Source organism: Odontesthes bonariensis, chromosome 1, assembly GCF_027942865.1.
Source record: "Odontesthes bonariensis isolate fOdoBon6 chromosome 1, fOdoBon6.hap1, whole genome shotgun sequence".
Lineage (NCBI taxonomy): Eukaryota > Metazoa > Chordata > Actinopteri > Atheriniformes > Atherinopsidae > Odontesthes > Odontesthes bonariensis.
The window spans coordinates 36,336,808-36,362,899 of NC_134506.1; the positions used below are offsets into that span (position 1 = coordinate 36,336,808).

At 41.1% G+C, this 26,092-nt stretch overlaps 1 protein-coding gene across 12 annotated transcripts in view; it reads left to right on the top strand.

Moving 5' to 3' along the window:
* Positions 1-26,092, top strand: part of myo9aa (myosin IXAa) — a 120,125-nt gene that overhangs the window by 17,278 nt on the left and 76,755 nt on the right. For all 12 annotated transcript variants that reach the window (XR_012769818.1, XR_012769819.1, XM_075465819.1 and 9 more), the window contains one exon: positions 11,615-12,586. Coding sequence is in view for 10 of the 12 variants with exons in the window: in XM_075465819.1 (XP_075321934.1) it covers positions 11,702-12,586 (885 nt within the window). In the remaining 2 variants the exon portion in view is untranslated. The remainder of the gene's footprint in view (positions 1-11,614; positions 12,587-26,092) is intronic.

A 26,092-nucleotide genomic window follows, 5' to 3' on the forward strand; every position in this document is an offset into this window, starting at 1 on the left:
CTGAAGGGGCTCTGATCTTGCACGAATTGGAGAAGCTTCTTTGATTGCATGAAACTGTTAACAGGTGAATTATGATCGAATCAAATTGTGAGGAAAACGAAGATTCACAACTATAATTTTTACAGCCAGCCTTTGGTCTTATTAGCAACTGGTTGGCTGTGTGGCATTCTGTATCTACCACCGTTACTGCTGTTACTACAGAAGCCCGGGCGGCTCTGCTAATTGGTGAGCTCAAATCTGTCTTTGAGTGGGGCTGTTGCCTCCAGGCAGGATGTCGGGTGTTTCTGTCCGGCAGAGTTGGGTTACACCTTGATACATTTTGGTTCAAGGAATGGTGACCTGTAGTTATGTGTTTGTGGAGCATGTTGGTGCTCGTACGGCACCCCCAACTGCCACATCAATCAGCTGACCTTCAACCTCAAAGGTTAGGCTACTTCCTCCAATGTCCACTCACTACACCGAAAGCTAAAGCATGGAGGAAAATTAGGAAAATGTTTTATTTAAATTTCTTTTGGTGTGCATTTAAGTCAACATCTATAAAGAAGCAGGAAAAACTATCACTCATTTGATTCCTACTTTGTTTTTTTTTAATGTTTTATGGCTTGTTATATAAAAAAAGTTTGCGCTGAGATATCTTTATGTTGCCGTTTAATTTGAATACAAAGTTTTTGGTTGTGTGGTCCTGGGTGTGGATGCTACATGCTAACCAGGCCAACAGCATTCCCTCTTCTGTGGAGGTGATGACTGACACAAATGTACATATCAGCTTATATACAGACTGACTTATTAGAAAAAGAGAACTGAAATGTTCCTTGATATGACAGCTTTAAAGAACCTGACCTTGAAGGCTTGTCTTTGTTAAAGAGCAACAACACAATATGCAAGGTGAAACACTCCGTGTGGGTCCCAGCATACAGGTACGAGAGGGAAATGTATTCATTGAAGTATGGCCGACTCCACTATGATAGGTGGTGATATGCCCCCTCTCAGCTTTTTACTAATTTTTCAAACGAGTGTAAACGCACCAAAACAATCTAATTAAATCCTTTTCTACCTCCTGTAGATCCATGTTTAATCTGAGTGTCTGAAGGCTACAACTTCCCAGTCCGGAAGATCTGTACCAGGCTTGTTACTGTGAAAACTGGATAATGTTAGAGGAATCCTACAGATTGTGTCAGTAAATTAATAAATAACAGTGATGTCCAAACTGTTTAGCTCTACATGCCTTTCCGGTAAATTGTTATGTGTGGCACCCAGAGTCTTTGTTGCATCACTTGTGCCAATGAAAGAGAAGAAAAGTTGATTCTGGTCACATGACCCTCTTCTCACACACGGTGGAGCGTTTAGAGGCAGAGCTGCAGACCTACCCTACCCTTGACTTACTCAAGTGAAGACGATATCTTTTTTTAACGTCTATGCTTATTACCGTAAGTCCAGTAAACTGCTGTGATATTCAGACAAGCCCGGAACAGTTTACCACAGATCACTCGACAACAGCCATGATGGAAATCTGATAACTAAGATGCCAAAACCGCAGTGTGACATAAGATGGTGCCAGAATTTCAGTTGTTGATTCTATCAGACAGGTGTTGCGTCTTCTCTCAATCAATGTGAAAAATGACTTGTTAATGATCTGAGGCTGGCTTAATTCTAACATTCTGAGGGGAAATTTTCCATAGTTGATTTTATGCTGGACTTGTTGAGCTTCAAAAGCAGTCAAAACATTCATGTTAGATATTTAACTGGACGTGCTGAAGGTGTCATTTTATTTTCTTCAGTGTTATCTTTTTCATCACCTCGTGCCCATCCTCTATTTTTTGCAGTTGGTTTTATGACTGGTTTTATTGTTTGTGATTTCGGTGCAATTTCCTCTTTGTGTAAATGTGAAAATGGGGTTGGGCCTGGTTTTGAAGGTTGTTCGGGACTATTAAAAAGAGTTTGTGGTATGTGAGCTGCATAACATAGGCTAGATCTCTGCACCTTATCTTTGGCTTATCTGTGCTGCAATGTCATAATTGGCACCTTCTTATGGTAGAGGTAGATGACGGTAAACTAAAGGCATGCTGACATTCTCATGTAAAAGAACGCCTTTTGTTGCAGAGTGTTTGAGAGTGTTGAACTAGCTCCAACCCTAATGTCTGCTTTCATGATTGATGAATTAACAAGTTACTTTCACAGGTTAAATTTATTATCACAGTTTTGCAGAACTCAGTGACATTCAGAGACTTTTTGTTTCAATGTTGAGGCTTGTGCATCCTTAACTATTGTCAGTATCTACTTTTACATCGTGTTTCTGATTGGCTGTACTGAGTAATAAAAAAATGGAAATTCAGAGAGGGTTGGGTTTGTAATTTTCACATGAATCTTAAGTTTGAGAAGGACAAAAAAGCAAGGTTAAAATAATTATTTATATATATTTTTATATATATATATATATATATATATATAAATATATATATATATATGCGAATGCTGTCATTTTTTTGTTTTACACAATGAACCTTAACACTGGCTCACGTAAAGCCAAACGATTCACCCACAGTTGACTGCAAACTCAATTCTATGACTGAAAAACAACATGTACGACACTAAAAGCTACAGCTGCTAAATTTGGCTCCATAAATCCATTCGATTCACAAATGAACCCACAGAAAACTTCAAGACTAGATGTGGAAGTTCACGGTTCACTGCCAACTCACACACCCCAGTGCAACACATATACACACATACATCCTCAGTTGCTAAATCTTATAACAAAGAAGTGCTGCAACATTATGAGCCATAAATACCTAGGATTAGTGCAGATGACAGTGACATACACATAGCCTTTCAGAAATATGACTTCATATTGTAGAAAGCTGACCAAACTTGATCCTTCACTCCTTTGTAACAATGGCAGCTATTGATGAGTCTGACTCATGTGGTTGGACTTCTCCTTGGTTTCCTGTCAGAGAGAACCTTCAACGAGGCTTCTTTTGGACTATGTTCAGATTACAGAAAGTATATAGAATTAATTTCTCTCACCAGTATCTTTTAAATATGTGCAAACATCCTAGAAACACATGTTCTTTTGTAAATAACACTTTCAGACCTATAAAAACTACAGATATACTTTTGTTGTTGCCTATGAAACAGGGTTTCACCCAGCTGATCTGAGTATCAGTAGAGGCTGTACCACAGTTTGAAAATTTGCCACCTGTTAAATACAATTTACATAAGTAAATGCACTTTATTTAATAAGTTAAGTCCCTTAACTTATTAACCGTCCCAGTTTCTGTTCGTCTGAACAGTAAGTGTAACCACAATGTTGGATCAAACACTACCTGAAGCTTCCTGAAAGTAACTGAAAAGATCCCCAAGAGACTATATATCTTCAAAGGCTTTTGCCCAATCCCAGTTCCTTCCCTTGAACCTACCACTGTGCCCTACCCCTCTGATTCGCATTCTGGCAGGTAGAGTAGGTCCCCTTTTGTTTTGGGTATCAAGCTCTTCTGTTCATATAGCTTAAATGGCCAACACCCTTGTTGAAGGAGTAGATGATTACTATGACTTAATCCCCAAAAGAAGAGGGACACCTTACTCTTACAGAAAGGAGGGGAAACATTCAAAGGGGTGAATTTGGATTAGGCCTAGTTGCATTTATACTTCTGATGGGAACACTGAACTGATATTACAGCCAACCAGGGGCTGGTAGATGAATTAAAATCACATTGTTTCTCTCGGGGGGGGGGGGAGAGAAATGGCTCTTTAAGTCTATAGCCCCTTTCACACTGAGGAATAACCCGCGTTTAATCCGCGAATTTAGCGTGTCCGCTGTTGCGTACACACTGACCACCCGGGCTGCCGCGTCAACTCGACTCGCCTTTCGACCTGCGTCGGACCCTAGTCTTTTTGCCGAGCCGAGTTTGGTGTGAAAGCAATTGACGCGGGTCGGACGTGGGCGTGGCGTGACGTGAGGAGTTTAAAAGACAGAATGGACAGCTGATTCAGAACAACAGCGACAGGTGAAGATAAGTTTTACTCTGTTTTACTTCAAGTTCGAGACATTTTTGAAGATGGCCAACTGGGGAGACAAGGAGGTCCGCGAGCTCCTCAGCCTCCGAGCAGAGGACGTTATTTACCGCCACATGTCGGGACTGTGAAAGATGGACCTCTGCTGGAAGGGCTGGCGAGAAAGATGGGAGAGCGCGGTTTCCCACGCAGCAAGACGCAGGTGACCAACAAATTAAAAGCCATGAGGAAAAAGTTCCATGCTGTTAGTGACCACAACTGCAGGAGTGGCAGAGGGCGATTGGACTGGCCATATTTTGACATCTGGGGAGGAAGCCACTCTGTATTTAACCCTACCTCCAACGCATGGCTTGTGCCTACGTCATTGTACACGCCCAGCATTTTCTGTGTTTCGTGTGACGCTCTGCCACTAGGCAACGCCCCCTGAACTCGGCTTCAGGCAACACGGGTCACAACACGCCAAGCGTTCACATTGCTCGACGCGGGTCGAAGGTGCAATTTGGACCCGCTAAGGTAGTGGGTCTCAGTGTGAAAGGGGCTTAAGTAAAGCCAACTCAGAGATTTGCACGGAAACAAGTTTTTGTGTTAGACAGTAGTTGCTTAAAACATGTTAAAAGGATGACAACGGTGTTTTGCTTTATTGTGGGGCTGGCCTAGCCTGGCTGACGCGTCCACAATCTCGATGAGATGGTGGTCTGGGAACTAGGTGTGCATTTTCTCGTATTTGATGCGTGGTTTACGAATGCCTAGAGCCGTTTATTGGGTGCTACGAATGTCTATCAAATGGCATCTGGTTCTTCCCATGCTGCTTTGCGCACGATTCATAGCCAATTGTATCACTTATACCAGATGACGACAGAAATTCGACTAGGAAGAAGAAGAAAAAAAAGTAAAATAAAAGTAAACTTGCTCTAAGCTACTTAAAACACTTTTTAAGGCTGCATCGAACGGTAACGTTGTGTCCGCTGCCATGTTGGATTAACATTCTACAAGCTTTGGTGTAGCGCATAGACGTCGTCATCGTCAACGTCAACTTAAGTTGCAGAAGAGTAATGAGAACTAGAAAAAGTGGATTGCTTTTGTGAAGAGCGAAGCAGAGAAAAGTACCAGTAACATGATTTGCTTTGTTATGAATTATGGGCCTACTGCAGAGCTGCTCAAACACTAGCTCGGAGGCTAACTTTAGCTTCATCCAGCTCAGAGAATGAGATTTATGCTCTGTGGAGGGAAGGGTCAAGTTGACCATCTTGTACTGTAGTTATTGCAGACTGTATTCGTACGTACTGTAGTTACACAATCAGAGTTAAATTTGTGAGGAGCCAGCACTGCAGTTTGGAGGTTTCGAGGCTGCACATCTGCTCAGTACTAAAGTTCATGACTATGGTCAGTAAGCCCTCATAGGATTGTGCAGGGCTGTAGTGATACAGAGCTGAGGATCATCACCAACACCTGCCTCATTTTCCATCTGGTATTTTTGCAAACTTTTACTTGAGACAGCTGGGATTAATGGATACACCGATACACTGCTGTGGCCACCGAATGGAGTCTCTGACTCCTCGGCAGCTCGGACATAAATAGGTCTCTTAGTCCATAGCTGGAAGGTGACATGGTTGATATTTTTGGTGTGCCTTTGGGATTTCACATATCAGCAGTTTAATTCAAATCTAACAACCATATTTGTCTCGATGAGCCAATTAAAGCTTACTTCTGCCCCATTAGAGTGGTTCATTTGAGCTGATCTGAGATCCGTTAGTAAGGGGTCCTAAGTGGGACATCTCAAGCTGGGAATACACTGCGATTTTTATTTTTATTTTTATTTTTTTTTATTTATTATTTATTTATTTATTTATTTTTTTATTTATTTTTTTTTTTTCAATCGTGGTATTCAGCTGCTGCTCATACTGTACGAGTGAATCGCAAGGGTTAAAACGTCGCAGCTCACGATTCCTGTTCTCACACTGTACGATCCGATGGTCTGATGCGATCTGGCTGCTCACACTACACAACACGTTGGACTCGGTCGCCGGTCGCTGCCATGCTGTTCTGTTGTCTTCTTCTTCTGTTGACAATTTTCTCTTCCGTACCTATGTTCGCGCATGCGTAGTGTGACAGGATGAGGTAAATCGGCTCGTGCAACTGCTTCAACTGTGCGAGAGCTTCACGAGGGGCGACCAGGATTTCAAACAAGTTTGATTTTCATCCGATCGATCGGGAGGTGGTCGGGAGGGCTTAATCGTTTGTCGTTACCCCATGTATACTACACGATGCGAGACGCACGATTGAGCCAAAACTCGGCCCGATCTCCAAAATAGTCGCACGAGTGAAAATCTTGTCGACATCGGGCCAAAAATCGCACAGTGTATGCCCAGCCTCAGAGTACAGAATACTGCTAATCTTAGACCCAATTTAATTAACTTAATGATTGTTTTGTCCATTCAAGTTTGCTTGAGTGTATGTGACGTAAACACAGAACATAGATTATTATCTTATTATGTATAAATGATGTTCTGTCTTTGGCACATAAATGTTTTACATGACTGCAGTTTGTGGAAGAGAAAACATTGTAAACATTGGCAAAACCTCAGTCAACAGCTCCCATGGTTGGGACAAAAGAGAAAGTACTTACTCCAGTAGCTATAGGAACTGTGGAAAAGTTCCTGCTGTCTAAAAGTACCTAGTGTTGCCGTGTGTTTCTCATGGCAGAGGTTATGTTAGGACTGATTTAAGTGCAGATAAGTTCCGACACTCCGATAGCATCTGACCAAGTTTAACTTTAACGGTAGCTGAGAGCAATAACGCATATCTTGTGTGTTTTACACATCTAGAATTTGCTTTGTGTGCATTCCAGCTTTGCTTCTTTCTGGTATTTTAGTTGAGATTGCATCTGCCCAGATCAGCTGTGTCTTGGGAGAAATCTCCTCGAACTGATTTCAGGTCAGATTACTGAGCCATGGTGCCTCAGCCCTAACCATTCATGTGATGTAACCAGACCAGTTTCTGGTTCAGTCGTTTGAGGAAAACAGAGAGGAGAAGAGGGCACTGTGTGTTTCCTCTTGCTGTGCTCCATCTGCTGTGTCACTTCCTTCAGGGTACAAACCTCACACTAATCTACATCAAACCTTTTAAAGTTGGTGTGCAGACACACGACCAGAGCGCCCAGGTGAAATTATGTCATGCCTGAAAAATCCTTCTCCCCTTTTTCTCACCCCATTTCCCTCATTGTGCTACCTTGCTTTCATTTCTTTGCTGCTCTGAAATGATTACGGCACACTGAGTGAGTCATGCTGTCTCTGTGAGGTGTGAAAGTGCATGCATGCTTGATGTGTAGAATTTTTTTTTATTAGGAATGATGGTCCAACACTTGTGATTATCTCAACTTTTTGAAAGTTTTTAGTCTCACAGCTAACCTTTTTACGGGCAGCATGTTCGTTTTTTACAGTCTAGAAAGCAGCGCTGTGATGAACAAATGAATTATGGGTCAAATAAAAAAGCAGCTCTGCACAGGTTGAGGTGAAACTGTGAAATGAAAAAACACCTGTGACACCTCTCCCCTTTCATTACAGTTTATTATACAGCCGCCCCACCACCATGGTCGCTTTTATGGCTGCTTTAAAGGCAGTCTCTAAAACCCAACACAGCTCACCTGTCAAAATGACATAACTGGAGGTGTGTTTTTTTTTCCGTTTTAGAGAGTGGAATAGACTTGTTAAATAAAAGCTCACAGTGGCTGCTGCTTCATTTTCCCTTTCTTTCTTTCAGAATACGAATCTGCCAAATGTTTCAACACATAAAACTGAGGATAATTTTACCTCTCCTCCAGATAACCTGGGTTTGTAGCATGGCTGTGGAGTAGATAGTTTCAGCATTGGCATTTTAATGAGCACCCAGCAGTCGCTTCACAGGACTTCCAATTTTCGGGTAAAGTAAAATGACTGAAACTTGTCATACTTTGGCTTTTTTCACTAATTGATGCAAATTTAAAAACTCAGATGTGCTCTGTGAAATCTAAAAGAGACGTGTCTTATTCATGCCTTCAAAAAGGTCTGTCATTTGTCTGTAATTACTTTCAATCTATCTATAAAGGCAAATTTATTTATACAGTTCAATTCAACAACGAGGTGATTAAAAGTGCTTTACATGGAACATAAAAGCATTTAAAGCTAAATGTATGGTTTAAAAAAAGTAAAACGGAGAAAGAAATGCAGCACAGTGACAATCATCAGTTACAGTCCTTCAATTAAAATGAATCGGTAAATCAAATGCAGTGGTAAAGAAAATTCTGGTTTCAGGTCTTATTTAAAAGAGGGACGAGTTGACGCAGACCTGCAGTTTTTTGGGATTTTGTTCCACATATATGGTGCATTAAAACTGAAAGTAGCTTGTCCATGTTTAGTTTGAATTCTGGGGACAGAAGGCAAACCTAAACCCAAAAGATCTGAGATGTAGTTTAGCCCGAAAACCAATTTAAGCTTTCTAAACCAACAGCAGTGTTTTAAAATCAACTCTTTGTTGGGGAGAAAGCCAGTGTTAAAGTCACAGACTAAGATTATTTATGAAATTTTAGTTAACGTGATGATGATTAAGTTATATTGTTATTAGAAATTCCTGTTTTGTTTGGGATTTGTCACTAGAATATCTCTGGAAGTTTGACAGAGCTTACGCTTGATTAATTCACGACTGAGGACTGAATTATCGTGATAATGAGGAAAATGACTTGAAATTTGCTTCCCTTATCATAGACCGCCAGCTTTTGTCACCCCATCCTCCCATCTGAGCAGGATTTTCCTGTCTCCTTGGTTTGTTCTTAGCTTAATGCAGTTCTCTGTAAAAAGCACGATGGCGGTGCAGATGTGGGTAGATGTTCTGTGATTGGTGAAGTCCAAGAGTTGATTGTCTTCATGAGATGGTAAACAGAGAAGCAGCCTGCCACAACCCTAAATCCCCCCCCCTATCCTTTAAGCATTGAGCTGACCATCTGTTCGGGACAACAGGTCATAACTGTGCTCAAAACACACACACACGACACGATACAGTATAATCACACAAGCAAGGAAACAGACACATTCATCACCGACGGACAATCCCTGCATGGGCTGTACATGTGTGTATGAACTCAGCTTCATGCTGTTAGATCAAATGTTTTGTGTGAGGTAGGAAAGGTTGACGTGAGTTTTCCTGCGTTTCCTGTGTGTGTGCATTTGAATGTAGAGCGGGGCGAGGTCTCGTCTGCTCGTATGCGTTTGGATGGTTCATGGTTGTATCAGAGTTGCTGAGATAACACACGGCAGGTTGGATATGAGGCAGCAGGAACCGACTTGGCATGGGTGAAGGATTGAGCCTTTTTTTTTAATCTGGAGTCCTTTGTGCACCGACTATATTTGTCCCGGTTCCATTTCCTGTTTTCTCTCGTTTCTGCTGCGGTCATGCTGCCCATGTAGTTTGACATTGGATAATGAAAGGCAATTAATTTTCCTCTTTGTGCATTCAGATATCGAAGATATATTTGAATTCTAATCATGCCTGTAAAGACTAAGTATCAGCAATGAATTATAGTCATCAATTGCATAACATTTGAATCTATCCAAAGGTGGACAAATGGAAACTTTTAAAACCCTCGTGCTGGTGACATCGGCTCTAAACAACTCTTGTTTTATCACTCACTTTGGATTTGAACAGCTATACAATTAGAAATCAGTTAGTAAATGAACATATGTTTAACTGAGAGCCATTTTGATTATCATAAATAGTTAAAAAATGTTTTTTTTTAATTTTTTATCATGCATGATAATTAACTGAATATCCTATTGTAACTATCTACTAGCATTTTATACACAATGGTGTTTGATTTTAAATTTAGGAAATGGTTTCAAGAAGATTAATTAAAAGTATAGTCCGTGTTGGCTCCTCAGAAATCCCAGAAATACTTTGCATAGAGTATGTGACCTTCCTTCTTCTTTAGTAAACGACGAGGAAATCTGACTTCTTGTAGTATTTTTCCCTGATTTTTGTTGGAGATCAGAAAAGTCTCCAGTGTCCATAGAATGCAACATAGCAGCAGCAGTTGTTCAAGGAAGTCAGATGGAGACGGAGCATCTCTAACTATATGGCTGTGTGGTAATGGCAATTTGAACTGATCACTATGTTTTTATACTTATTGGGCGGTGTCTTTACACCCTCTTTCCAAAGGTCGCCCCCAAGGGAAACGCCAGCAGAGGGCTGTGACAGAAATTCACCAACACATAGTTCTACTGGGTGGAAAAAAACACTATTGAAAGGAATTACTTCAGAATGAAGCGACTTACAATAAGTGCATTCAACATCGGTAGGCAAAAGAACTTCAGGTCACAAGAAATCATAAGTGCATTCCCTTCCAAAACCAAACAACTAAGAGCAAAACTAGTGCTAGAGTAAGTGCGATCAGTATCTCTTTAGAGGCCAGACTGAAGTATTCATACTGTTGCAGCTGGAATCTAAAAGAGCCACAACAAGCTATCCCTTTCTCTACCTGCACAAAGAAAACCACAGCTGATACCAACAAGTCAAAGCCCATCCCTGTTTGCTTTGAAAATCAGTATCTGAAGATGAAAGTAGAGCAGAGCTTGAGTAGAGCTTAAGTAGAGCAGGTAACATAAAGACAAATTACAACTCATCTCATTGTAACTCATGGAATGCATGGAACATGTCGGTCTGATGATATATACAAGACTGTAATGCTGTCTAGATGAGATGAAAGGATGAACACACTGACATGTGATCCACGAATGGGCATGAAATTGCCCTTTTTCTTCCGCTTCATTGTTCAAAGCGTCAAACACAGCACAAATGATCATATTCTGAAAGAAATACGGTGCTTCCTTCACTGATGGCCAGAGCCGGTATGAAAATCTACAAAGAGCTTTAATCCCCATGTTTTTCTCTAATGACAGTTTTAGGTTTGTTGATTTATTTATTTTTTTAAAAATTAATTAATTTTTTTTATGTAGTTTGTCGCGTTTTTGTGTCAAGAATGCAATCAGCCGCTCAGTCATTTGATCCACTGCTGCTTCTCTGTGTGGCCCCTGCTCTCCCACCACGTCACTCTGCTCTGTATTAAAGAGGGAACTTGTGAATGGTGTGATTGTGTGTTGAGTAAAGAGCACGGCAGCTGCTGGTCCTGGGGCTGGTGGGAGCCTGTGCGTGTGCTCAGGAGCGGGTATGTGTGTTAATGATAATCCTGTAGATCCATCTGACTTATCCTTTATCCTGAATGAGTGTGCATGTCAGGCTCCAGCATGATAATTTGGCCTTCTTTTTGATTACATGACAACGCACGAGGTCTTCGCATCATAATCTGACAAATTGCGTAATCTGGTGGATTGCAGAGGACTGTTTAGAAATCCCTGGTCATAGATCTGTTGAATAGTTGGTAGATTACTTTTGTCTATCGCAGTCTCAGATCAGACAGTTTGGAGCTGGTATGAATTTCATTTCCTGCTTGGACTTTTAAAAATATCCTTTACGGAGAACATATATATGTCGTCGCTGTTGTTTTTGTTTTTAATTCTAAAGTGTTGTATGTCTGCAGAGTGTTGATCCTTCTTGTTTTCGTCCTTCTCTCTTGCAGTGGTAATGTCTTGAGGAAGCGGCCCCTCCAGTCCCGTAAAGGACGTCCCAGTGCCGGGCTGCTGCTCATGGGAACTTCTGCTCCGCCATGAGTGCTCGTGATGGCGTTGGTGGCGTCGGTGGCATGGGCACCCTGGGCCGGCGGCAGCGCTTTGAGAACTCAGAGTTCACCGTGCGCATCTATCCAGGTGACCTGGCAGAGGGCACCATCTACTGCCCTATCAGCGCCCGCAAGACCACCACAGCCGCCGAGGCCATTGAGCGTGTCATTGACCGGCTGCAGCTGGACCGCACCAGGTGTTATGTTCTTGCTGAGGTGAAGGAGTTTGGTGGGGAGGAATGGATTCTGAACCCCAGCGACAGTCCAGTGCAGAGGATGATGCTCTGGCCCCGTGTGGCTTTAGAGCACCGTCCACTGTCTGGTGGTGACGATTACCGCTTCCTCCTCAGGCAGAAAAACCTGGATGGCTCCATCCATTATGGCGGCAGCCTCCAGATGTGGCTGCAGGTCACGGAGGAGCGCAGGCGCATGGTGGAACGCGGGCTGCTGCCACAGCCTGAATCTCAGGGTGACCATGCAGATCTCTGCTGCCTGCCGGAGCTCAATGAGCGCTCGCTGCTGGACAACCTGCGCGCGCGCTTCTACCAGGAAAAGATCTACACTTACGTTGGAACTATCCTCATAGTCATTAACCCTTTCAAGTTCCTGCCAATCTACAACCCCAAGTATGTGAAGATGTATGATAATCATACACTGGGAGATTTGGAGCCCCATATTTACGCCGTGGCGGATGTGGCGTATCATACCATGCTACAGAGACAGAGGAATCAGTGCATTGTTATATCTGGGGAGAGCGGCTCTGGGAAGACGCAAAGCACAAACTTTCTCATTCATCATCTGACAGCCCTCAGTCAGAAGGGTTTCGCCAGTGGAGTGGAGCAGATAATCTTGGGGGCAGGGCCAGTATTAGAGGTAAGTGAAACACTTTTTTTCTTTTATATATATTTATATTTATATATATATATATATATATATATATATATATATATATAATTAAAAGTTCAAGAAATGCCTCTGGATGAAACTTAAGACTCTAATGGCCCGTTTCCATCACATGGTGTAGCACAACTCGACTGTTCTTTGGGTTTTTCATTGTAGTAATGTCTTTTACTTTTTAATACCTGTTTCTCCTTTTTTTTTTTTTTTTTTTTTTTTTTTTTTTTTTTTTTTGTGATCAAATTTTTATTTTCATTTCATTAAGTCCAACATAAATATTTCAGAGGATACAATCTTATTAGAATGGATTCCAAAGAAAGACAGTTGGCCCAGAACACAGCGAAAGTATTGATGATAATAATACACACACACACATATATATATATATATATATATATATATATATATATATATATATATATATATATGAAACAACATAACAAAGTAAGAACCAAAAACAAAATCATATACATAACCTACAAACATACATGCAGACATATATTGACAAGACAAGAGGGACTTTACATCAATAAGCATTATATGAGAGGTGAGAGAGCTAGTGGGAAAAACCATTTACAGTATGTTTTTTTTTAAAGAGTTAGCGGTGCTACGCCAGGTGTTAAGGGTCGTTTCTGCTGAGGTTCTTAACATTAAATTGTGTTGTAAAAACGCTGCATACTGGTCCGAGAAAATCCTCCTGTTGACTTAACAACAAAGGATCTGCAGCTCACACAAGCAAAGCCTGCACTGGCCGACATTCTAGGAATTTAAGTATCTCGGGATCTTGTTCATTTATGATGGCAAGTTGGACCGAGAGATGGACCGACGGATTGGGGCTTCATCGACAGTTATGAATCCACTGCTCCCGTCCGTTATGGTAAAGAGGGAGATGAGCTGAAAGAGAAATAATTCGATTTACTGGTCCATCTTTGCTCCAGCCCTCACCTATGGTCATAAGATCTGGGTTGTGACCGAAAGAATGAGGTTATGGATACATACGGCTGAAATGGGTTTCCTTCGGAGGGTGGCTGGGCTTGGTCTTACCAACAGTAAGAGGGAGGAGCTCGACCATCCGGAGGAAATTCAGATTAGAGCTGCTGCTCCTTCGCATTGAAAGAAGCCAGCTGAGGTGGATCGGGAATCTGATCCGGATGCCTTCTGGTCACCACCCTTTGGAGGTTTTCCAGGCACACCCAACTGGGAGGAGGCCCCAGGGCAGACCCTGAACACACTAGAGGGATTACATAACCCATCTGGCCTGGGAACACCTCTGGGTCCCCCAAGTGGAGCTTGAAAGTTTCATTGATGTAAGGAATGTCTGGGCTTCCCTCCTGAACCTGTTGCCTCTGTGATGTAACCTTGGATACGATAATGGATGGATGACACGCAATGGAAAAACAGCATAAAGCACAAACACCAGTACAAACTAAAATGTTGCAACACAATACATTTTAAATGGGGAAAAATGACCACCAAGCAACTTTTTTTGCTTGAAATAGGCAAGCTATGCAAGAACGGAAGTTAGATCAGACTTGCTATTAAGGAGTTAATCTGGATTTCTGTTGTCTGAGTACCTGGTTATTTGTAACTAATTTCTTCTGAACAGAAGCTTTAGTTAAAACATTAGTTGCGGTACCATATTAGAAGGTTCTTGTGTTAAAGAGTATTAAAAAGTTCAAACTTTTTTATTCGGTATTGCTTTATATTTTTTCATATCCAGCTTCACAGAGTTTGTTAGCCAAGTTTGAGAGAAGAAACTTGGAACATCTGTATTTTTTGGACCGATTCTGTAAATTCCCTGAGGATTTTTTTTTGTTGTTCTGCATTCTGTTTCTACAGTTTTCTTTGATAAATGCATTCTGCTGCTACGGCTCTCAGCATGACATTCAGCGGGGTTCTGTGAGCATTTTAACTTTAGTTTCACAACACTGTTTAGCTAAAACTGTCTCTTGTTGGCTTTGAGTTGTGTCTGCCCACATTGAGAGATTAATTACACTTTCAGTCCAGCTGTGTTGGGATTATTTTGCACGCAGAGGAGCTCCACCTGCAAGCAGCGGTTGCATATCACTGGACCTGTTACAGGTTCTTTATTTTTTTTATTTTATTTATTATTTTTTTGTTTTGTTTTTTTTCTTCCTCTGCACAGTGGAAATATTGTCTCCAGGTAGATGTTGTGGAGGCCCAGCCAAAGGTTGTGAAGGAAACCGGTTGTTTTCATATCACTCAAGACATTCCGCTCATATTCTTTTTCTCCTCCGGGGACCTGTCACTGCAGTGCACACCAGTCAATGGTCTTTGACAAGTTCACAGCTGCACATTGTTTTCTCATTTGTTCAGCTGAATTCCTGAGAGTTACTTAACACCTTTCAACAGTACGCACAATGCAGTGAGTCAGAAAGGCAAATACAGGTTGCATGTTGTCGAGTGTGTTGTCATATTTTATGATGGACTGTGTTGCATCACTTGACCTCCAGCAGTTTACTTTTGTTTCACTTAAAACAAACAGGAAGTGCTCCCAGACATCCACACCTGTTGAATGGTGGATCTTGCTTCTTGCTCTGGGCATTACCAGCCAAAAGAGAATGCAGACTGCATAAACGGTTATTTAAGAACACAACAGGCAACAAAGTTTTGAAGTGTTTCTCCTCACAAATGCTGGGTAATTTCCCTCGGGTCCCCCTTTAAAAAAAAAAAAAAAAAAAAAAAAAAATCTTCAAAAATGTAACTTTTCTTATCATCAATGTCGAGTTGAAAGTGTCTGCTTAGATACTAAGTAACCAGCAAGACAACACGTCTGGCAACAAGTAGCTTTATGCTGTTTTTATTGCCCTCAGTTAGGCAAATACAGTTCTAAGGAATGCCATTCATCTGCGTCTCTTGGTTTAATGTGTAAGCACGTTGTGTTAATACTCAACGCACCAACACGAGTGAGTAGTTTTGAGTGCAGAGGAGCAGCCCTTAATTGTTTGCACAGTAAGATTGCATATCTGCCCGCTGGTGATTGATGCCAAGAGTGGAGCTGCTGAGCTACTGCGGAGAGAGATAGACAAAGAGGAGTGGAGCAACAGCAGCCAAAATGACCTCAAAGGAATCATTTATCTTAAGGTCTTTGAGGATTTTCATTCAGGGATGTAGACAAGTGCCAGGAGGACTTCAAATTGTCATTTTAATGTATTAAGATGTTTTTCTTTTGTTGTGTTCTCCATTGATCGTAGGATTCTGGCTTTGAAAAGTCCAGTGTGACTGTTGAGAGTACATCATTTTTTGCCTCGACTGGAGTTAATGTTCTATTCACTTAATGTAAGGAACTTTGAATTTAAGCCCGACCTCTAACTTGACGTGGACCATTGGGTTCAGGAACTAAGGGGCCTCTTATTTGCATTGTGTGGAATTTAGGTGGATAATTTGACAAAGAAGATCAACAAGAGAGGGTATGATGTGAGTAAAATGCTGTTTTTGGCCATGCCATACTTTTTTGAGCTGCGCAGCTTCAACAGCAGCTCTCAGAGTACCAACCCCCACCAAAACCTATGCTGTATGTGACGATTTTAATGAAAATGATCCTGATGTGCACTAAATTATTATAATTTTTTTCCATTTGCTCATGCTCCAACTCTCAACTAGGAAACTTGGCTTGGTCGTTTTTGTATATTTGTGCTAACAGAAAGACGAGCAGCAGAAATCACATCCTTCAGCGAGGAACAAGAGCAGCCGGGAACTGCATACCTCTGCCAAGGCTTAATGAAAAAAATAAATTAAAATAGATTGGATAAAAAGAATTAGCTGAGGCCACGGCCAAACCTCAGGTGGTAAAAAAAAAAAGCAAACCTAACCAGCTGTATGACCTCTTTAGCGGAGATAACCGATACATGACTAAGACAAACAAACATTTTCAGGTTATACTATATATGTGCTGAATATTCAAGTCATGTTGGTAGGAGATAGTTTCACAACATGTCAGCAGGTCACAACTTAATTATACCCTTTGGCTAATTAGAATTTGGGTAGAAGATAAATCGTGAAACTTAATTTTGTCACCTGATGATGGCAAGTAAACATGAAGGAAGAGGCAATGTTCAGAAATGGCTCATTCTGATATCGAAAAGGGCCAAATTCAGTGCTTTTCAGCACAGATGTGTTGGAATACATTGCTCAAAACTCTCATGAGAATGTGACAAAGAATCAAAGCAGGTCATTTTGTTTAAATTTTGTTCACCCTGATCTCATCCAGTAAATAAATCCTATTTAGTTTAATCCACACTTTTCTTTCCTTTATATCCTTCTTTAGTGGCAGACACCGAGTTTACGCTACTTTCACCCATCAACACCTGATGGAACATTTGAGTAAACGCGTGCAAGGTTCAGAGGGCTCTTCAGGTTTTGATGTTAAGGCTGGGTCAGGTCATCATTCCAAAGTGACTCATCACCCACACGTAAACAATACTACGGCAAAGCAAAGAAGACCGATGTTTTCTGCCAACTTGTCAGTTGAGGGGCAAATACACCCTGAGACAAAGTTTGTACAGACGCCTTTCTTTTCTTTTTTTTTTTTTTCTTTTTTTAAAGCTATCGCTTACAAACAGGTTTGTTCTGGAGACCAGCCAACAGCTGGAGTCATGTTTTAAGATCCCGACAAGCCCCGTCGCTCCAGTGTTTTAATTAATGAAGCTCAGAAGAAGATGAAAACATACTCTGTGAGGACATGTCGTGCTGATTAGATAAACACCGCACATTTCAGCATCTTGGAAGAAGATGCTTATTATTCCAAATTAAGGCAGTTAGAAGTGTGACAGGCTTCAATTTCTAGTTGGAGTCTGAAGGGTAATAAACTTATTTTACTTCTCCTGCCTTCAAGAGCTGTGGACTTCAGTTGACCCCCGCCGGCTGAAGATGAATAGAAGCATACGTGAAATATGAGAAATTCTTTACCTAGTTGTGCTTTATCTGCCATCTGTCATTCCTGACGTTGTTTACCTTCCTGTGGCAGATATGACTAAATTGACATTAGGCCTTACGTTCTGTCGGCTGCGTGCTTATACCCTGAAACTCACTGTTTGACATTGTTTGGGTTGTACTTATCAACGGATGTCTCCACAGTGGTGCTGTTTATGGTATGTGAGAAGTTTTGACCCATTTTCACTTTGCAACGGAACCTGCCTGCAACATTGGTCGATATCATGATTTCGTGTTGAGAAGCAAGTGGCTGCATAAACGTACATGTTGAGGGGGAACACTGACTTTTGTTGCTTGGCCAACGGTTGATGAACAGCTATGAAAGAAAGCTGTGACTTTACTAGTATTATTAAAGCCCATTTGATGTGCTTTTCTGCAATTTGTTCAGAAGGCCTCATCGGTAATTGTAGGGCTGGTGCAGAGTGCAGTGCAACAGTGGGGTCACTCGGCATTACATCACGGATTACAATAACCTTTCCTTTTGGCACTTTCATAGACCAATCAAACATCAAATTAAAGATTGAATCTTTTGGAAAACGGACCCTTGGTGTTCTGTGTTTGTTGGACTTTATTTGCTTGTAATTGTCTTGCCTGGTTTTTAAACGACGTGGTATTTAACCTCCAGCCTTGCTTTGAATCCAGATGTCAGTCTGAGTTTTCAGGTGGCGACCTGACATTTAGGAATGATTGATGGTGCGGTTATGTAACGGACATCTTAAATAGGTATATAAAAGCAGGCTGTGCTTGAGCTGCTGTGATATGAGGCATCCTGGTGGGCAGCGGAACCACAACTAAGCAGTTTTATGGTCAAAGATCTGTCATGTCACACTCTGAAGTGTCTCCTATAAAAGCAAAAATGCACCCAAAACTCAAAATAACTCTGTACGTTAAGCATATAAATGTTAACACATTGTAGCATTTGAGGATGGAAAATGGTCATTTCATGAAACTGATACGAGGCAGAAGTTCTGCGCTGTTTTTAGGAAATGATTAGTCTTGGCTTGTCAGAAGTAGCTTAAATGGTTTTTCTATGCGCACCAAATGACTGCTTAATAAGATCTCAGCTGTCTTCTGCTCTCCTGGGTCAGGACGGAGAGTATGAAGTTACTTCATGCTGCTCGCTCTGGCAGTGCATCATCAGGATCGGCTTACCAGAAACCAGTTAAGTATCAGTGGACATCAGTGCAGCAGCACGGCCGATGGTGTGCATGTTAGTGGGGGTTTCAGGGAAAGTCGGGGCGCCTGAGCTGCATGGTTCGGTTGCTATTTTGCCAAACCTGGTTGGCCCAGCGAGGGCTGGAGCTCCTGTTGTGCTCCTCCGTGTTCCTGGCCAACACAAATGCCCCCAGTGTGAGTCATCCCAGGTCAGCATCTCCTTTACTGCTACCTCAGTACACTCCCGCAATGAGAGAGACGCACACACGCTTTTAACGTTTTTTTCCCAGAGCCCCCACTCATACTGAGCAGATTAGCATGTATTACAGGTTCACCCCCGACTGGACGGGGTCAAACTAGATTTACTGTTTTTCTTCTGGCTAAGATGGGGAAAAAAGTTAAAGATGGGAAAGACGAGGAATGACTGAGCACCATTCATGTGTCTTATCAATCAGATAAGTGTGAAGCCACAGAGCTGTGTTTTATTGATGTGAAACTGGGGTAAACGGCGTAATGCTGGCCTTTGAAAATGCTTGCATACTGGAATGTGGCCAACAGGATTTTTGATATTTAAAAAGCTGTTTTTAAAAACCGCTAAAACAAAAATGACTGAAGAAGAAATGCTGGTTCTCTAAGCATATCAGATGAACCTCAAAACATACCGTTGAGAATGCGAAATGTTAAATGGCTTCCTGTTGCTTTTCTCCTTTTTCAGTTTTTATGTCCACGCACTCCGTGCACTTGCTCTCATAACTTTGTAATTTGTGATTGTATTTGAGTTTATAACATTTGAAATGCAGATGAATTACCTGAGCGGCATGACTTTATGCTCCTTATCTCATCTGGGTGATCATGACCTTCCTCTGCTCTCTATAAACATGGAAATGATCATTACTCAGACTCATAAAAACTTGCTTCAGGAAACGAATCGATAAATAAATGACTCGAATGATTCGTAATAATGAATCGTGTGCTTGTATTGTACAAATTAACGACTTTATAAGTATTTTCCTGTGATTTCTTTTAAAAATTTATTTGAAAATACTTAACCTGTTCAATCAAAAGGTGTCGTAGTAGAAAAATGGGTGATGTCTGTTGTAAATGTACATTCGTGTGGTGCAGGAGTATCACCAACCCAAACCGAAGACCAATGATTAAGTGATCTATGAATAATCAAATCTCGACATATACAAACATGAGGAGTAAGCTTATTTTTAATATATTTGCAAAGGTAATCAGTCTGAAAATGGTAAAACAGAATATTAGATTGAGTATCAGTGACGTGTTTCCAGAATAAAAGAAAGTCTTTTGAATGAGTTTTCAGGGTTTCTTTGCTAGTTTCTTGGTCTGTGGCCTAAAAGTTTGTGCAAATGCCAGAACAAATTGTCTGTGACTTTCTCTCAATTTGTTCTTGATAACTGATAATAGTTTGATCACGTGTCTTTGTTTGTTGCAATTAAAAAAAGAAACAAGAAAAACTAAAAGAACATAAAAAAATATATCTCAATTTGTCAACATTGGAACCATCAAATATCATCAAGTAATTGATGACCAGGATATTTACTGATTACTTTTTTTTTTATTTATTTTTTTTATTAACTTGAATTAATTGATAAACCAGCTTTTTTTTTTAACCTCCTTTTTTGAGATGACACTATAATCTTTCCCAAGTCAACCACACTTGCTTGCTAGATGCCACGAACTTTCCCACAGGTCATAGCGTTATACTTTGGTGTTTGCAAAAATGTTACTTAAATGGAATTTCCACAAACCACAGAGCTTGTAACAGCAGTGTTTCAGTCGTCTTTTTGCTCGGCAGAAGGATGAAGAATTCTTGCTGCTCCAGCTGCTACTTTTCACTTTGTGTTTATCTCACCACCCTGGGTGCCAGGCTCTTATTTTTCCGTGAAACTGTATACAAGAGTGCTGGTACTGGTGGCTGGGAAAGAGGAGTACATACTGTTCCTGCTTTGTCATCCCATCTGCACAAAAAGATACAACTTCTCGCTCAGTCTGCAGCAGCTTGAAGCCAGAAGTGTCTCAGAGGGGTCTGCTGCAGTGATTTATTGGAGTTCTAATGGTGGCTAAATGTAGTTTGAGTTTGGTCAAAACCATACAAAAGTTAACGCAATCATGACTTTGATTAAACTTGAACATAATCCATTCAGATGTTATTTAGGCTTGCGCATTACATTCTGAATTAGAGTAAAAACTGTCACAGTAACAGTACAGCGATGAAGAGCTGAAATGATTAATCTCTTAGTGGATTACACTCGTTACAAAAAATGTGACTTCTTTTTGGCAAAACATATTGTTGCTCCAGCTACTTTTTATAAGAGGATTTGCAGTCGTTTATCTCCGTTTCTGGGAAGCTGTGACGTTTCATAAACAAAATAATGAACTCATTATTTGCAAAAATGAGCTGCAGATTCATGAAAGGAACCCTTCAACCCGTCATCTATGCAGATTCATCTCATCAGTAGATGTTCATGGTTCACGAAGAAGCATTTCTTAGAAGTTTGGCGGCCGTGTGTCCTCGTTGCACTTTTTGAGCCATCTAGTCTCTCATCGGCAGCAGCCCGACAATGTGCCTGTTTGTGTCCCCTCACAGGGTTCTTTTATGCTTGGGTTTAGTCGAGTTTGCAGGTGTTTCGTCAGCATCGCACACACACACGTACACACGCACACATACAAACCACAGTCGACACTTGCTGTCGGACTTGAGCAGCTGTGCAGCTGCCCCGACTACACCTGCAGCAGTTTGTCACATAGGAATAAGACGGACAGAAAAGGCTTTATTCTAAATGACGTAAAAGTCATGGTGCCAAATGCAGTCACAGTGGATCTGCTGTCTTTTTTTCTTGAGCCCTCCAAGTCAAAAATTTCTCACATGTGTCTGTGCTCTTCTGGCTATCTTTGCCGTGTGATAGTACAACGGCATTTTTTTTGCAGTTTCAAACCTTCTCTCCGAAAGGGCTCTTGTTTCCTTTTTCACTATTTAATGTATAAAGTTATGTGTTGCTTTGGTATCAGTTTGAGATTTCATGGAGATACAATTTCCTCTTCATTTTGTTGCTTTGACGTCTGCCTACAGCCAGTTAAATGATGTTTCTCCACATTATCCCTCAGACGTGATGTTTATGAAGGAGCAGGTATTCAGGACTTGTTTTAAGGGTCCTTTGTGGATCTTCAGTCATGGCTTCCTCCCTCCTCACTGCGCTCCTCCTTCAGGAGTGACAGTAAAAGGAAAGAAGTTGAAACAACTTACACTGCTGCTGATGCTATTTAAAATATATATATATATATATATATATATTTTTTTTTTCATAAGAAATATGTCTGAAAGTTATTGTGGAGGCATGCTGACACCTCTTTCAGAACAGAGAGTCCAGTTTCCATCCTCATGATTTTGACTCTGTTACATAAATACTGAAAGCACCCCCCCCCACTCCTCACTTGAGTTTCATAAATCCTCACAGGTGACCTCTCTGCTGCGAGGCTCTCATGTGGTGTGTGAGGTTTGTGGTCATCTTGTGCTTACCACATGTCCAGATGTGGTGTAATAAAACTTGTTGTGAAAAGCGCACACATCTGGAATGAAGCAGAAAACATGAGGGATGTCACCCCGGAGCAAGACACTCATGGAAAGATCATCTCAGCAGTCCATATGCAGCTCTGTATATTTTCCAGTAGTTTATCTCGGTTCAGTTCGGGCCAAGTTGAGCAAAGTTCAGTTTGAATCCTTTTTTTAAATTTTTAAAATTTTTATTTTTTAGAAATCTCCTTTGTTCATGGGTGGCTCAGTGGTTAGAGTCAGGTCTTACAATAACCAGAAGGTTGGCGGTTCGATTCCCACTCTCGCCACTCAAGGACTGGTGAAAATGACAGCTGGAGGGATGTCAGTTCACCTCCTTGCCAAGGCCGAGGGACCCTTGAGCAAGGCACCGTACCCCCATGCGCTGTGAATGGCTGCCCACCGCTCCAGTGTATGGATCTGTCTCCATGAGTGTGTGATCATGTGCATGTGTGTGTTCAACAGGTGCCAACTTGGATTGGTTAAATGTGGAGGAGAAATTTTGTGTATTTTTCCTGTACATGACAATAATTCTGCTCTGGATCTTAAAATTTTGCTGTTTAATTTTTCATAATGCAAATGAGTGTTTAACCTGGAAGTGGTCATCGCACTTGCCGAAGTTGCTTGTAATTTTCTCTTAGTTATGATCTGTTGTTACCAGAGACCACGAATGGGCAAACTTACTAATGATAATGTGCTGCCTTTATAAAGAATCGGTTAAGTTTTTGAAGATGGTGTACCTTCTTGTTTCTGTAGGTTGCAAGTCAGGACTGCCTTATACCTGTTTCATGGTAGCAAACTACATATCCTTGTAGGTCAGGCAAAGTGAAGGATGTTGGGTATGCAACCACTGGAGACGTGCTTGAACACGGTGCTAACAAAACCTAGCCTTAGGAAAATGCGGATTGGTTGAATGTTACCTTGAGCCAAAAGGGGGCAACTACAAAAGGTCACAACTAAAGAACCACAGGCGGACAGTTTTCTGCACTGATTTTCACTCCATCACTGTCTTTCTACAGCAGAGCAAAGCTAATAGACCAACAACGGAGCCAAAACAACCAAGAGTAACTTGCACTACAGATTTTACTACCAATATAAAAAACAGCTACCAAGAAGCAGCAACGGGTAGATCTGCATCTGCAAAGTTGTACCGAAGCAGCAACACGGAGCAGCCACAGGACTACACCAGGACCCTTTTGGCATCTTTTGGGTTTCGATGCTGGGTCAAAGAGTGTGTCTGTTCGGTCTGTTCCTTAAGCCATTCCTCAGCAATTTTGATGGTGTGCCTAGGTGCTCGGTAGAGCTGCGAGAGAGTGTGCGAGAGACTGTTCAGAAATACCTGTGCAGTGAGGATGTGCTTGAGATGATCCATGCTTTGCATTTCGCCTGTTTTTTTTAAGGGTTGTGGCTTACTGTGGTATAAAATCCCAGATTGAGGCAAAGGCCCAGAAATGGCTGGCAGATTTGACAATGTTTTGGATGTGTTATTTGGGTCGTTCTCGGCAGAGAATTAGTAAGTTCAGCTGAATACCGACCAATTTGTGCAGTTTAGTTTAGTTTCAGCTCCTGGACTCAACCCAGTGAATTTTTTGGGAAGCCTTCATAAATTACGTAGGGCAAATGATTTCTCCTGGCCTGGTAGACATAGGATTTTATTCCCTTTTTTGACCAAATCGGTTCCAGTGGTGGTTCAGGGCTGCTACTATAGCCAGTGCTAAGTTGGTTTTAGCTCAGAATTGATTGGGTTTTCCAAAGCCAGAGAGCCACACAAGAGCCAAATCTTAATGTTACCTTATTGTCTCTTCTAACATTTTTGACCCTCCCTTCATTGTATTCAGAATTTCTGTTAAGAATCACTGGGTATGAGACAGATAATCTTCATAAAAACAACTTGTTTGTCCTGTTTTTCAGATGTCTTAATGTCATGAGTCTAGTTAATTAATGCTGCCTTCAACAACATTCTGTATTTGTGAATGTTCTCCGCTGCACAGACCAGCTTACTGATATTTAGGATTTATCTATAAACAAATGGTATTTTACAAATTGTTTTTCACGTAATCTATTTTTATTGAAACACCAGACAAAATCAACGTAGCAGCAAATACTTCAGCTGCAAATTGTGCTGTACATGTTCATGATGCAGCTCAGTGTTTTTTTTTTTTTTTGTTTTGTTTTTTTTTCCCCCACTGTATTGAATTAAGCAGACTAAACGCTACACTCGATCTATATTTTTAAGAAAAGGCATTTATAACATTTTACCTGGTCTGTTTTTTTTTTTTTTTTCCCCTAGCCCAGAACCCAGCCCCAGCATAAGTATTTATTTGCTCTGACCCTGGAAATGCTACCATAGCACTGTTTTTCTTTTTTTCTTTTTTTCTGTGCTGTAGCCAGAACTTTGGCGGTTGAAACTGAAAGAGCCAATTCAAAGTTTGGCTCTGACTCTTCAGTCGACCCCCTACTGAGCTAAACAGTTTTGTTGACCTAATATCTTGTGGTTTCAGACTGTTTTACTGATCAGAAGTTGCTAGCAAGAAGGGAGGACAGAAGAGGAGTTGCACCCGACACAACAGCGGGTTTCATATTATAAAATAAACAAAAAAGATTTCAAATTCTTATATGAGGGAAATGCATTGACCGTATCAACTTGGATGAACGCAGTCGGGTCATCTGGTGGTGGCTTAGTTAGTCTCGTATTGAAGAGCACAGAGGTCAAATTATTAGGCAGTCTAGCTTTTTGGATTATACAATTAACCACTTAATTCCACCCACTGCAGGCTATAGATTTTTTATTTTTTTTTATTTCTGTCATTTAAAAACAAACAAACAAACTCTTTAAAGTTTTTGAAAAATATGTCAAGAGTTTGCAGGTTAAACACATCTGTGTGTAATGTAAGACAGAAAACCTGAAGGTACACAGATTCTTAGTCTGGACGGCATGCCGATGTGTGTCTCTCACAGATCTAACTAATTGGATTGGCCTCCTTTCTGCTCTGACCATGTGGCTTAGCTTCAGTGTTGTGGTTGTGCTAAGTCACTCGCTTCACCTGGCTGGACGGTCTTGCCAAAGTATAGCTCAGCATTAGCTTAGCACTGACCAACTAACTACTGCTTGACATGTGACCTTCATATGGGCGTGTTGTTGTAAGACCACCTGTTCTGACTTTGCTCCAACATGGCTAGCTATGTGGACAGAGATCTACTAATATGACTTGGGTGTTGGCTAATGACAGGGAGGTCACAGTACATATGCTTGAGGGTACAACACACAGACACACTAATAGAGTTTCAGCTTCAGCCAGCTGAAGTTAGAGATTAACTAGAGCTTATTTACCTCACTGGTAAAGAAAGGGCTTCTATACTGTTATTCCCAATAAGCTTCACAGGTAACAGCCTGTATGTTGAGCAGTATAAGTTTAGTTTTTTAAAGGTGTTTTAGAAGTAAATGCTTGTGAGTGTTGCTAATGTGCCTTGGGGTGACATTTGTTGTGATTTGGCGCTATTTAAATAAAATTGAATTGGGATAATGTAAGGAAAACTATTAAAGAAAGACTATGATTAAATGATAAAAAAAAAACCAACAAATAGTGGAAAAGTAATCCTAGAACTTTTATAGAATTTTTTTGGGGGTGCTGATGATATTTTTAATCGGTAAAAACATGTCAACATTTCAGTTGGGTGCATATTTAATGAACTGTAATGAGAGCTGCACGGTGGTGTGGTGGTTCTCACCGTCGCCTCGCAGTGGGTTTCTGGTTCGACTCCTGGCTGGGGCCTTTCTGTGTGGAGTTTGCATGTTCTCC